The 12,574-nt window shown below is 38.7% G+C and overlaps 1 protein-coding gene across 1 annotated transcript in view; it reads right to left on the reverse strand.

Annotated features, from left to right (window-relative positions):
• The window catches only part of ZC2HC1B (zinc finger C2HC-type containing 1B), a 69,597-nt gene that overhangs the window by 24,497 nt on the left and 32,526 nt on the right, over window positions 1-12,574 (reverse strand). The window contains 1 exon segment of the mRNA XM_030929615.1: window positions 11,610-11,718. Within this exon segment, the coding sequence (XP_030785475.1) occupies window positions 11,610-11,718 (109 nt within the window).

A 12,574-nucleotide genomic window follows, 5' to 3' on the forward strand; every position in this document is an offset into this window, starting at 1 on the left:
TCAAAGTCATTCAACAAGTCTCTAGGAAGTTCCAAACTTTCTCACATTTTCCTGTCTTTTTCTGAGGCCTCCAAACTGTTCCAACCTCTGCCTGTTACCCTGTTCCAAAGTCACTTCCACATTTTCAGGTATCTTTTCAGCAGCGCCCCAATCTACTGGTACCAATTTACTGTATTAGTCTGTTATCATGCTGCCGATAAAGACAAACCTAAGGCTGGGCAATTTACAAAAGAAAGAGGTTTATTGGACTTACAGTTCCACATGGCTGGGATGGCCTCACAATCATGGTGGAAAGTGAAAGGCATATCTCACACGGCAGCAAAGAGAACAGAGAGCTTAGCAAGGGAACTCCTCTTTTTAAAACCATCAGATCTCATGAGACTTACTCACTGTCATGAGAATAGGACAGGGAAGGCATGCCCCCGTGATTCAATTACTTCCTACCAGTTCCCTCCCACAACACATGGGAATTCAAGATGAGATTCGGGTGAGGACACAGCCAAATCATATGAACAGTGATGCAGGAAATGAGGAACAAAAAAGCTATAAGGCATATACAAAACATATATCAGAATGACAAATGTCTCTCCTTATCAGTAATTCCTTGAAATGTAAATCGATTTAACTGTCCAAGCAATAGGCAGAGATTGGCAGAATGAATAAAACTACATGCTGTCTATAAAATACTCATTTTAGATCCAAAGACACAAATAGATTGAAATTGAGAGGATGGAAAAAGATATAGCATGCAAATAATAACCAGAGAGAGCAGAGGCCACTAATATTAGTGGCTACACTAATATTAGACAAAAATAAACTTTAAATCAAAAAAGATTACAAGAGACAAAGAGGAACCTACTGACAGACCATAAAAATATATGAAGCAAAAATCAACAGAACTAAAGGGAGAAATAGACAGTTCTACAATAATAGTTGGAGACTTCAATACCCCACTCCAATACCAACTAGATAAAGATACGTAAGAAAATAGAGGACTTAACACAATAAACCAACTAGATCTAACAGACATATGCAGAACACTCTACTCAAAAACAGCAATATATATTTCTCAAGGGCACATGCAACATTTTTCAGAATGAACCACATGTTAGGCCACAAATTAAGTCTCAGTAAATTTAAAAAGACATATATCATATGAAGTGTCTTCTCCAACCACAGTGAGATAAAGCAGAAATAAAACTATAAAATTCATAAATTTGTGGAAATTAAACAACATACTCTTAAGCAACCAATGTATCAAAGAAGAAATCACAAGAGAAATTAGAAAATATCTGGAGATGAATGAAGCTCAAGAAAAAACACACTGAAACTTATGGGACTTAGCAGTGCTAAGGGGGAATTTACACCTATAAATGCTTACATTAAAATAACAAAAAAGATTTCAAATCAACAATCCAACTTTGTAAATTATGGAAAGAGAGAAGAACAAATGAAATCAAAAGCTAGTGGAAGAAAGTAAATAATAAAGTTTAGACAGAGAGAAATGAAATCAAGAATAGAAAAATAAGAGAGAAAAATCAATAAAACCAAAAGTTGGTTCTTTGAAAAGAATCAATAAATTGAAAAACCATGGGGGCAGGGGCCAAGATGACCGATTAGAAGCAGCTGTGGTCCACAGCACTCACAGAGAGGAACAAAACAGGCAAGAGAAGACAGCACTTTCAACTGAAACATCCAGGTTCTCACATTGGTACTAATTAGGGAATCAACTCAATACACGGAGAATGAAGAAAAGTAGGGTGGTGCGATGGCCCACCAGGACTGACATGGAGCCAAGGAAACCCCCACCCCCAGCCAAGGGAAGCAATTAGTGACTATGTGACCCAAGAAACCATGCTTCTCCCATGGATCTTTGCAACCTGTGGATCAGGAGATCCCCTTGTGAGCCCACACACCAGAGCTTTGGATCTGTCACTTAGAACTGGGTAGAGACTTGGCAGAGCAACTGCTCAGGCACACACAGAAACCCAGGAACTTTAAACACACCAGTCTTTCTGCAACTCAGGCAAGGTGGGTGATCCACATATACCCCTAGGAAGGGGGCAGAATCCAGGGAGCCAAACAGCATCATTCTGTAGACCCCACTTCCACCGCACCTCACAAGATAAGACCCACTGTCTTGGAATTCCAGCAAGCCATCAGCAACAGGGTGGAGCCTGCCTGAGACAGGACGGAGCCTCAAGAGGAGAGTGGAGGGCAATACCTCTGCTGTTCGGTGAATTCAGCCATTTCAGCCTGTGGGCTTTGGAAAGTCAAAATGATCCAGACGAGGAACGGTTTCCCTAGAAGTGCAACACAGCAACTTTGCCAGATCATGGCCAGACTGTTTCTTCCTCACTGGGTAGAACCTTCCAGCTGGACCCTCCAGCCATGCCTGCCTGCACATATTAGAGACAGAGTTCTGATCTCTCCCTGGGATGAAGTGCCCAGAGGAGGGGAGGGCTGTCACCTGGGTTGGTTGGATGACTTAGCCCTTCTGGCCTTTGGGCTTTGGAGAGGCCAAGTTGACAGGGGCAGAGGCAGCTCATCACCACAGCACAGCTGTTTTGTTGAGGTATGGCCAGACTGCTTCTTTAAGCAAGACCCTGATCCACTCCTCCTTATGGGGCAGGTACTCCCAGTCAGGTCCCACCCACAGTGGCCTCTGGTCACCCTGGCCTGTGTTCTCCCTGGGACAAAGTGTCTGAAGGGTGGGGCAGGCTGCCAACTTGGCCATTTGGCTTCTCAGCTTGTCCAGCCTGTAGGCCTTGGAGAGCCCAAACAGATCAGGGACTGAAGGGATCTCCAATACAGCATAGCTGCTCTATCAAAAGCAGACTGCTTCTTTAAGAGGGTTCCTGATCCTGACTAGGTAAGACCTCCCAACAGGAGTCTTCAGCCACCTCCTACAGGCAAATTTGGGCCAGCAATAGGTCAGGACCCCTGGGACAGAGCTTCCAGAGGAAAAAGTTGGCTGCCATCTTTGCTATTTCATAGGCTTCACAGGTGATACCTCAAGGTACAGAAGAAAAAAAAAAAAAAAGAAAAGAAAACTAAGGTTTAGAGTGGATCCCCAGCAAACCATAGCAGCCCTATGAAAGAGTTGCCAGAATGTTAAAAGAAAAACAAATAGAAAACAACAACGAAACTCATCCAAAGGTCAGCAGTGTAAAAAATCAAAGGTAGATAAACCCACTAAGATGAGAGAGAATCAATGCAAAAACACTGAAAACTCAAAAAGCCAGAGTGCCTCTTTTCCTTAAAATGACTGCAACACCCCTCCAGCAAGGGCTCAGAACTGGGCTGGGCTGAGATGGTTGAAATGACAGAAGTAGGTTTCAGAAGGTGGGTAATAAACTTCACTGAGATAAAAAAGCGTGTTGTAAACCAATGCAAAGAAGCTAAGAATCACGATAAAATAACACAGGAGCTGAGAGCCAAAATAGCTGGTTTAAAGAGAAACATAACTAATCTGTTAGAGCTGAAAAGCACACTACAGGACTTCACAATGCAATCACAAATATTAATAGCAGAATAGATGAAGTGGAAGAAAAAATCTCAGAGCAAGAAAGAATCTCAGAGCTTGAAGACTATCTTTCTGAAATAAGACAGGCTGACAAGAATAGAGAAAAAAGAATGAAAAAAAATGAACAAAACATCTGAGAAATATGGGATTATGTAAAGAGACCAAATCTACAACTGATTGGCGTTTCCAACCCAGAATTTCCAACCCAGAATTTCATATCCAGCCAAACTAAGTTTCATAAGCAAAGGAGAAACAAGATCCTTTTCAGACAAGCAAATGATGAGGGAATTTGTTACCACCAGACCTGCTTTGCAAGAGCTCCTGAAGGAAGCACTAAATATGGAAAGGAAAAACCGTTACAAGCCATTACAAAAACACACTGAAATACACAGACCAGTGACACTATGAAGCAAACACAGAAAGAAGTCTACAAAATAACCAACTAGCATCATGATGACAGGATCTAATTCACACATAACAATACTAACCTTCAATTTAAATGGACTAAATGGCCCAATTAAAAGACATAGAGCAGCAAGCTGGATAAAGAACCAGGACCCATCAGTATGCTGCCTTCAAGGACCCATCTTACTTGCAAAGACATACATAGGCTCAAAACAAAGGGATGAAGGAAAATTTACCAAGCAAATGGAAAATTGATAAAAGCAGGGGTTGCAATCCTAGTTTCTGACAAAATAGGCTTTAAACCAACAAAGGGCTGGGCGCAGTGGCTCATGCCTGTAATCCTAGCACTTCGGGAGGCCGAGGCAGGCGAATAACCTGAGATTAGGAGTTTAAGACCACCCTGGCCAACATGGTTAAACCTTGTCTCCACATAAACTACAAAAAACAGCTGGGCATGGTGGTGGGTGCCTGTAATCTTAGCTACTTGGGAACGTGAGGCAGGAGAATCACTTGAACCAGGAGGTGGAGACTGCAATGAGCCAAGATTGTGTCACTGCACTCCAGCCTGGGAGACAGAGTGAGACTCCATCTCAAAAATAAACAAACTAACAAAGATCAAAAAAGACAAAAGAAGGGCATTACATAATGGTAAAGGGTTCAATTCAACAAGAAGAGCTTACTATCCTAAATATATGAGCACCCAATACAGGAGCATGTAGATTCATAAAGCAAGTTCTTAGAGGCTTTCAAAGAGACTTAGACTTGCAAACAGTGATACTGGGAGACTTTAACACTGCACTGACACTATTAGACAGATCATCGAGACAGAAAATTAACAAAGATATTCAGGACTTGAACTCAGCTCTGGATCAACTGGACCTGATAGATATCTAAAGAACTCTTTACCCCAAAACAACAGAATATACATTCTTCTCGTTGCCACTAAACTCTAAAATTGATCACATAATCAGAAGTAAAACACTCCTCAGCAACAGCAAAAGAGCTGAAATCATAACAACCAGTCTCTCAGACCACAGCACAATCAAATTAGAACTTAAAGTTAAGAAATTCACTCAAAACCATACTACATCACATGGAAACTGAACAACTCAAGATTAAGAAATTCATTCAAAACCACACCACTACATGGAAACTGAACACTACATGGAACCTGCTCCTGAATGACTTGTGAGCAAATAATGAAATTAAGGCAGAAATCAAGTTCTTTTAAACTAATGAGAACAAAGATACAATGTAGCAGAATCTCTGGGTTGCAGCTAAAGCAGTGTTAAGAGGGAAATTTATAGCACTAAATGCCCACACCAAAAAGCTAGAAAGATCTCAAATTGACAACTTAACTACTAAAAGAGCTAGAAAACCAAGAGCAAACAAACCCAAAGCTAGTAGAAGACAAGAAATAATCAAGATCAGAGCTAAACTGAAGAAAGTAAAAACACAAAAACACCCTTCAAAAAAATCAATGAATCCAATAACTGTTTTGTTTAAGATTAATAAGATAGATAGACTGCTAACTAGACTAATAAAGAGGTAGAGAAGATTTAAATAAACACAATTGGAAATGATAAGGGGGATATCACCACTGATCCCACAGAGATACAAACAACCATCTGAGAATACTATAAACAACCTTATGCACATAAACTAGAAATTCTAGAAGAAAATTCCTGGACACATACATCCCCCCAAGACTGAACAGGGAAGAAACAGAATGCCTGAATAGAACAATAACAAGTTCTGAAATTGAGGCAGAAATAAATAGCCTACCAGTCAGAAAAAAAAAAAGAGAAAAAAAAAAAAAAGAAGCCCAGGACAAGATAGATTTACAGATGAATTCCACTAGAGGTACAAAGAAGAGCTGGTACTATTTCTACTGAAACTATTTCAAAAAATTGAAAAGGAGGGAATCTTCCCTAACTCATTTCTTTTTTGAGATGGAGTCTCACTCTGTCACCCAGGCTGGAGTGCAGTGGGTCAATCTCAGCTCACTGCAACCTCTGCCTCCCAGGTTCATGTGACTCTCATGCCTCAGCCTCCTGAGTAGCTGGGATTACAGGAGCTCACCACCAAAACCTGTCAGAGATACACCACCAACAACAAAAACTTCAGGTCAATATCCTTGATGAACACCAACGCAAAAATCCTCAACAAAATACTGGCAAACCAAATCCAGCAGCATATCAAAAAACTTATCCACTACAATCCCTGGGATGCAAGGTTGGTTCAATGTACACGAATCAATAAATGTGATACATTACACAAACAGATCTAAAGATATGATTATCTCAATAGATGCAGAAAGGACCTTCAATAAAACTCAACATCCCTTTATATAAAAAACTCTCAATAAACTATGTTATTAAAGGAACACACTTCAAAATAAGTGCCATATATGACAAACCCACAGCATATATCACACTGATTTGGCAAAAGCTGGAAGCATTCTCCTTGAAAACTGGCACAAGACAAAGAGGCCCTCTCTCACCACTCCTGTTCAATATAGTATTGGAAGTTCTGTCCTGGGCAATCAGACAAAAGAAAGAAAGAGGATTCCAATAGGAAGAGAGGAAGTCAAACTATTTTTGTTTGCAGATGACATGATCCTGTATCTAGAAAACCCCATTTTCTCAGGTCAAAAGCTTCTTAGGTTGGTAAGCAACTTCAGCAAAGTCTCAAAATACAAAATCAATGTGCAAAAATTGCTAGCATTCCTATATACAAACAACAGGCAAGCTGAGAGCCAAATCATGAGTGACCCTCCATTCACAATTGGCACAGAAAGAATAAAATGCCCAGGAATACAGCTAACAAGGGAAGTGAAGAATCTCTTCAAAGAGAACTATAAACCACTGCTCAAAGAAATCAGAGATGACACAAACAAATGGAAAAATATACCATGCTCATGAATAGGAAGAATCAATATCATGAAAATTGACATACTGCCTAAAGCAATTTATAGATGCAATGCAATTTCCATTAAACTACCACCAACATTCTTCACAGAATTAGAAAAAAACTATTTTAAAATTCATATGAAATCAAAACAGAGCCCAGATAGTCAAGACAATCCTAAGCAAAAGGAAGAAAACTGAAGCCATCACGCTACCCAACTTCAAACTACACTACAAGGCTACAGTAACCAAAACAGTATTACACTAGTACAAAAAGACTCAGAGACCAATGGAACAGAATAGAGAAGCCAGAAATAAGTTTGCACACCTAAAACCATCTGATCTTCAACAAACCTGACAAAAAGAAGCAATGGGGAAAGAATTCTTTATTTAATAAATGGTGCTGGTATAACAGGCCAGCCATATGCAGCAAATTGAAACTAGACCCCTTCCCTACACCATCTGCAAAAATCAACTCAAGATGGATTAACAACTTAAATGTAAAGCCCAAAAACTATAAAAACCATAGAAGAAAATCTAGGCAATACCATTCAGAACATAGGCATGGGCAAAGATTTCATGATGAAGACACCAAAAGCAATTGTGACAAATGCAAAAATTGACAAATGGGATCTAGTTAAACTAAGGAGCTTCTGCACAGCGAAAGAAACTACCATCAGAGTGAACAGACAATTTACAGAATGGGAGAAAATGTTTGCAATCTATCCATCTGACAAAAGTCTAATACGTAGCATCTACAAGGAACTTACACAAATTTAAAAGATAAAAACAACTTCATTAAAATGTAGTCCAAGGACATGAACAGGCACTTCTCAAAAGAAGACATACATGCAGCCAACAAACATATGAAAAAAGCTCAACTTCACTGAACGTTAGAGAAATGCAAATCAAAACCACAATGAGATACCATCTTACACCAATCAGAATAGCTATTATTAAAAAGTTAAAAAATAACAGATGCTGGCAAGGTTGTGGAGAAAAAGGAATAGTTTTACACTGTTGGTGGAACTGTAAATTAGTTTAACCATTATGGAAGACAGTGTGTTGATTCCTCAAAGATCTAGAGGCAGAAATACCATTTGACCCAGCAATCCCATTACTGAATATATACCCAAAGGAATATAAATCATTCCATTATAAAGATACATGCACATGTATTTTCACTGTAGCACTATTCACAATAGCAAAGACATGGAATCAACCTAAATGTCTATCAATGGTAGACTGGATAAAGAAAATGTGGTACATATATACACCATGGAATATTATGCAGCCATAAAAAGGAATGAGATGGTGTCCTTTGCTGGGACATGAATGGAGCTGGAGGCCATTATCTTCCACAAATTAATGCAGGAACAGAAAACCAAATCCCACATGTTCTCACTTATAAGTGGGAGCTGGATGATGAGAAAATATGGACACACGCTGGGGCACAACACACACTGGGGCCTGTTGGAGAATGGGGGAAGGAGGGAGAGCATGAAGAAGAATAGCTTATGGATGCTCGGCTTAATACCTAGGTGACGGGATGATCTGTGCAGCAAATCACCATAGCACATGTTTACCTATGAAACAAACCTGCACATCCTGCACATGTACCCCTGAACTTAAAAAGAAAACCATTAGCTTGATAGACTAATTAAAAAAAAAGAGAGAGGGGCCAGGCACAGTGGCTAACGCCTGTAATCCCAGCACTTTGCAAGGCCAAGGCAGGCAGATCACTTGAGGCCAGAATTTCAACACCAGCCTAGCTAACACGGCAAAACTCTGTCTCTATTACAAATACAAAAATTGGCCAGGTGTGGTGGTGTGTGTCTGTGGTCCCAGCTACTGGAGAGGCTGAGACAGGAGAATCACCTGAACCCAGGAGATGGAGGTTGCAGTGAGCAAAGATTTCGCCACTGCAATTCAGCCTTGGCAACAAAGTGAGGCTCTCTCTCTCAAAAAAAAAAAAAAAAAAAAAAGTTAAAATTAAAAAAGAGAAAACACACAAATTACTAAAATCAGAAATGAAAGTGGAGATATAACTACCAATGCTATAGAAATAAAAAAGGATTTCATGAAAGTATTATGAAAAAATATATACCAAAAAATCGGATAATCTAGATGAAATGGATCAATTCCTAAAAAACAAAACACCTACCTACAGTAAATCATGAACGAATAGAATATTTCAATAGACTTATAGCTAGTAAGGAGATAGAATTAATAATGAAAAATCTTATGACATTAAAATGCTCCAGACCTGAGAGCTTCACTGGTAAATTCTACCAAACATTTAAAGAAGAACTAATACCAAACCTTCTCAAACTTTTCCCAAACGTATTAAGAAGTAGGAACATTCCTAATTCATTCCATAAGGCCAAGGGTATCCTGACTTCAAAGACACTATAAGAAAACTACATCCCTTACGAACATTAATGCAAAAATCCTCAATAAAATACTAACAAATCAAGTTCAGTAGCATGTTAAAAGGATTATACACCATGACCATGTGAGATTTGTTCCTGGGATAAAGGGATGGTTCAACACATGGAAACTGATCAATGTACACTACATTTACAGAATAAAGGACAAAAATTACACCACCAACTCAATTGATGCATAAAAAAGCATTTGAGAAAATTCAACACCCTTTCATGATAAAAAAAAAAAAAACAACAAATAGGACATAAACAGAAATATATTAGATGTTCATGGATTTGAAGACTTACTATTGTTAAGATGTCCATATTAAACAAAGCAATCTACAGATTCAGCGCAATCACTGTTAAAATCTCAATGATGTTTCTTGCAGAAATAAAAAAGCCCAACCTAAAATTCACATGGAATCTCAAGGGATCCCAAATAGCCAAAGCAATCTTGGCTGTATCTTGGAGGACTCATAGTTCCTTATGTCACAACTTACTAAAAGCTATAGTAATCAAGGAAATGTAATACTGGCATAAAGACAGACATATAAACCAATGAAACAGAACAGAGTCCAGAAATAAACCCTTGTATACATAGTCAAATGATTTTTGACAAGGGTGCAAGACCATTGGTTGAATGGGGAAATTGGACATCCACATTCGAAAGAATGAAGCTGGACCATTACCTAACACCATATATTAAAAATTAACTCAAAATATATCAAAGACCTAAAATGTAAGATCTAAAGCTAGCGTTAGCTTAGACAAAAACATAGGAGTAAACCTCTCTGACCCTGGATTAGGCAAAGATTAATCCAATTTCTTGGATTTCTTGGTCACCAGAGGCAACCAAAGAAAAATAGACAAATTGGACTTCACAAAAATTTTAAAAATTTATGAATCAAGAGAATATCAACATAGTGAGAACTCATCTCTATGAAAAATTTAAAAATTATCTGGGCATGGTGGCACATGCCTGTAGTCCTGGGAACTTGGGAGGCTGAGGTGGGAGGATCACTTGAGCCTGGGAGGTTGAAGTTGCAGTGAGCTATGATTGTGCCACTGTACTCCAGCCTGGGCAACAGTGACCCTGTCTCAAAATCAAACAAACAAAACACACACACACACACACACACACAAGAATATCAACAGAGTAAAAAGGCAACCCATGGAATAGGAAATAAAATAATATTTATAAACCATATGGCTGATAAGGGATTAATATCCAGAATACATAAAGAATTCCTAAAAGTCAACAACAAAAACAACTAATTAAACTGGTGATTGTTAGCAAAAACCAAAACAACAAAAACAATTCAAAAATGGGCAAAGGACTTGAACATTTTTTCAACCAATATATACAAATGATCAATAAGCACTTGAAAAGAGGCTTAACCTCACAAATCATTAGAGATATGCAAATTAAAACTAAAATGAGATACCACCTCATCCCCATTAGGATGGCTCCTATGGTTCTGCCTTGCTGCTACTTTGAAGAAATTACAGTCAGCCTCTGTTCCCATGGGTTCCACATCTGCAGATTTAACAACTACAGATGGAGAACATTTAAAAATAAATAAATAAATAAATAAAACACAACCATACCAATAATAAAAAATAATACAACAATTTTAATATAGCATAACAACTACTTACATAGTATTTATATTGCCTTAGGTATTATAAGTAATCTGGACATGATTTAGTGTATACAGGAGGATGTGCCTAGGTTATATACAAATTCTATACCATTTTATATCAGGGACTTGAACATCTCAGGTTTTGGTATCCACTAGGGCCCTGGGACCAATTCCCTGTGGATACTGAGGGATGACTGTACAGAAATTCTTGACTTATGATAGTTCGACATAAGATTTTTCAACTTTACATGAGTAAATTGGGGTGTTAAATGCATTTTTCTTACAATATTTCTATTTACAATGGGCTTATCAGGACATAGCCCCATCATACATTAAGGAGGATCTGTATTTATTTCTAGAGAAGAAACTTTCCCTTTATTTTCAACACAAACATAAGACACATGGTCTTCTCTTGTTTTCAATCTCTTCAGTTTTACTAGACCAGAGAACAATGGTTCTAGCCTCCCATTGCAGTAATCGAATTTGACTTCTACATTGTGAAAATTGTGTAATCCTGAAAAATTAAGAAATACTCCCTTTTGGCAAATAAGCTTTAACCTCTAACCCAAATATCTTTGCATCCAGAAGCAACAGTGAATGTCTTAGAGCCTTTGCAGACTACCGGTGAATCCCAAACCCAACAGTGATCTACTCTGACCCCCATCATTTGAGAGCTGAAATGCACTCTCTGACTCACCAGAATTGGTTGGGACTTCATTTGTGGCCACCTGGGCACTGTTCTGCAGCAAAGCTCCCACGGCACTAGTAACAGTTGGTTCTTTTTTTGGACCCATCTGAGCCCTACCCTACAGAGAGAGAAAGAAAGAGAGACAAAGAGAACACCTTCTGTAACCTCAGGTACCACATAGGAGGTACAGTTGTTCCCACTTCACCAGCAGCAGACTGGCATCATCTGCAGGGACTCCCTGAATCCAGGAGAAGGGGACAGACACACACCCTGCACTTCAGTTAGCCTGGTTCTTGTCCTCCCAGCTGGTGCTCAAAGCCATATCTGGGTTTTGAAGCTTCCCTTCCATAATGAAGCCCTTGGGGTTGTTAGTGGTATATTTATCCTATAAAATTAGTTGTATGGAGACATAAGAAATCACTTAATGTCAATAAAGGTTAAAGAACATTTTACTTTTTCATTACAGTTGAAGACAGTTGTTTTTTGTTTTCTGTTTTTTTTTTTTTTTTTTTTTTAACATGAACAGAGAAGAAAAACAGATTGGCAGGCAGCAAATGTTTTAAGCATGAAATTACAACATCCCTATACCATCCCCCTCCCTGCAGAGCAGCAGCAGCAGAATAGTTATATTGAAACAAAATAAGGACCAAAATGTTTCTCACATGCTCCTTTCACCTTGTCACTGATCCCACCTCCAGTTCCATGGAAACTGCAGTATAAAGATAACCTGTTACCCCAAGTGAGAATTCTCACTTGGGTAAGAATGGCTGAGAGACTATAACATGCAGCTCATCCCCATTCACACAAATAAAGCTATTTTTAGAGGCCCATATTGGTCTCTTTTGGTTAAGGGTATGACACATTTTAAAAGCTGATTATGTTTAAAATAGAAACATATTTCGTCTGTGTTGTTAACAGCCCTTCAAAACTGAAACAACCCCTCCTTTCCTGTTCCATTTTTGAGTAAGCCTCAC

Source organism: Rhinopithecus roxellana, chromosome 4 (genome assembly GCF_007565055.1).
Source record: "Rhinopithecus roxellana isolate Shanxi Qingling chromosome 4, ASM756505v1, whole genome shotgun sequence".
Classification (NCBI taxonomy): domain Eukaryota; kingdom Metazoa; phylum Chordata; class Mammalia; order Primates; family Cercopithecidae; genus Rhinopithecus; species Rhinopithecus roxellana.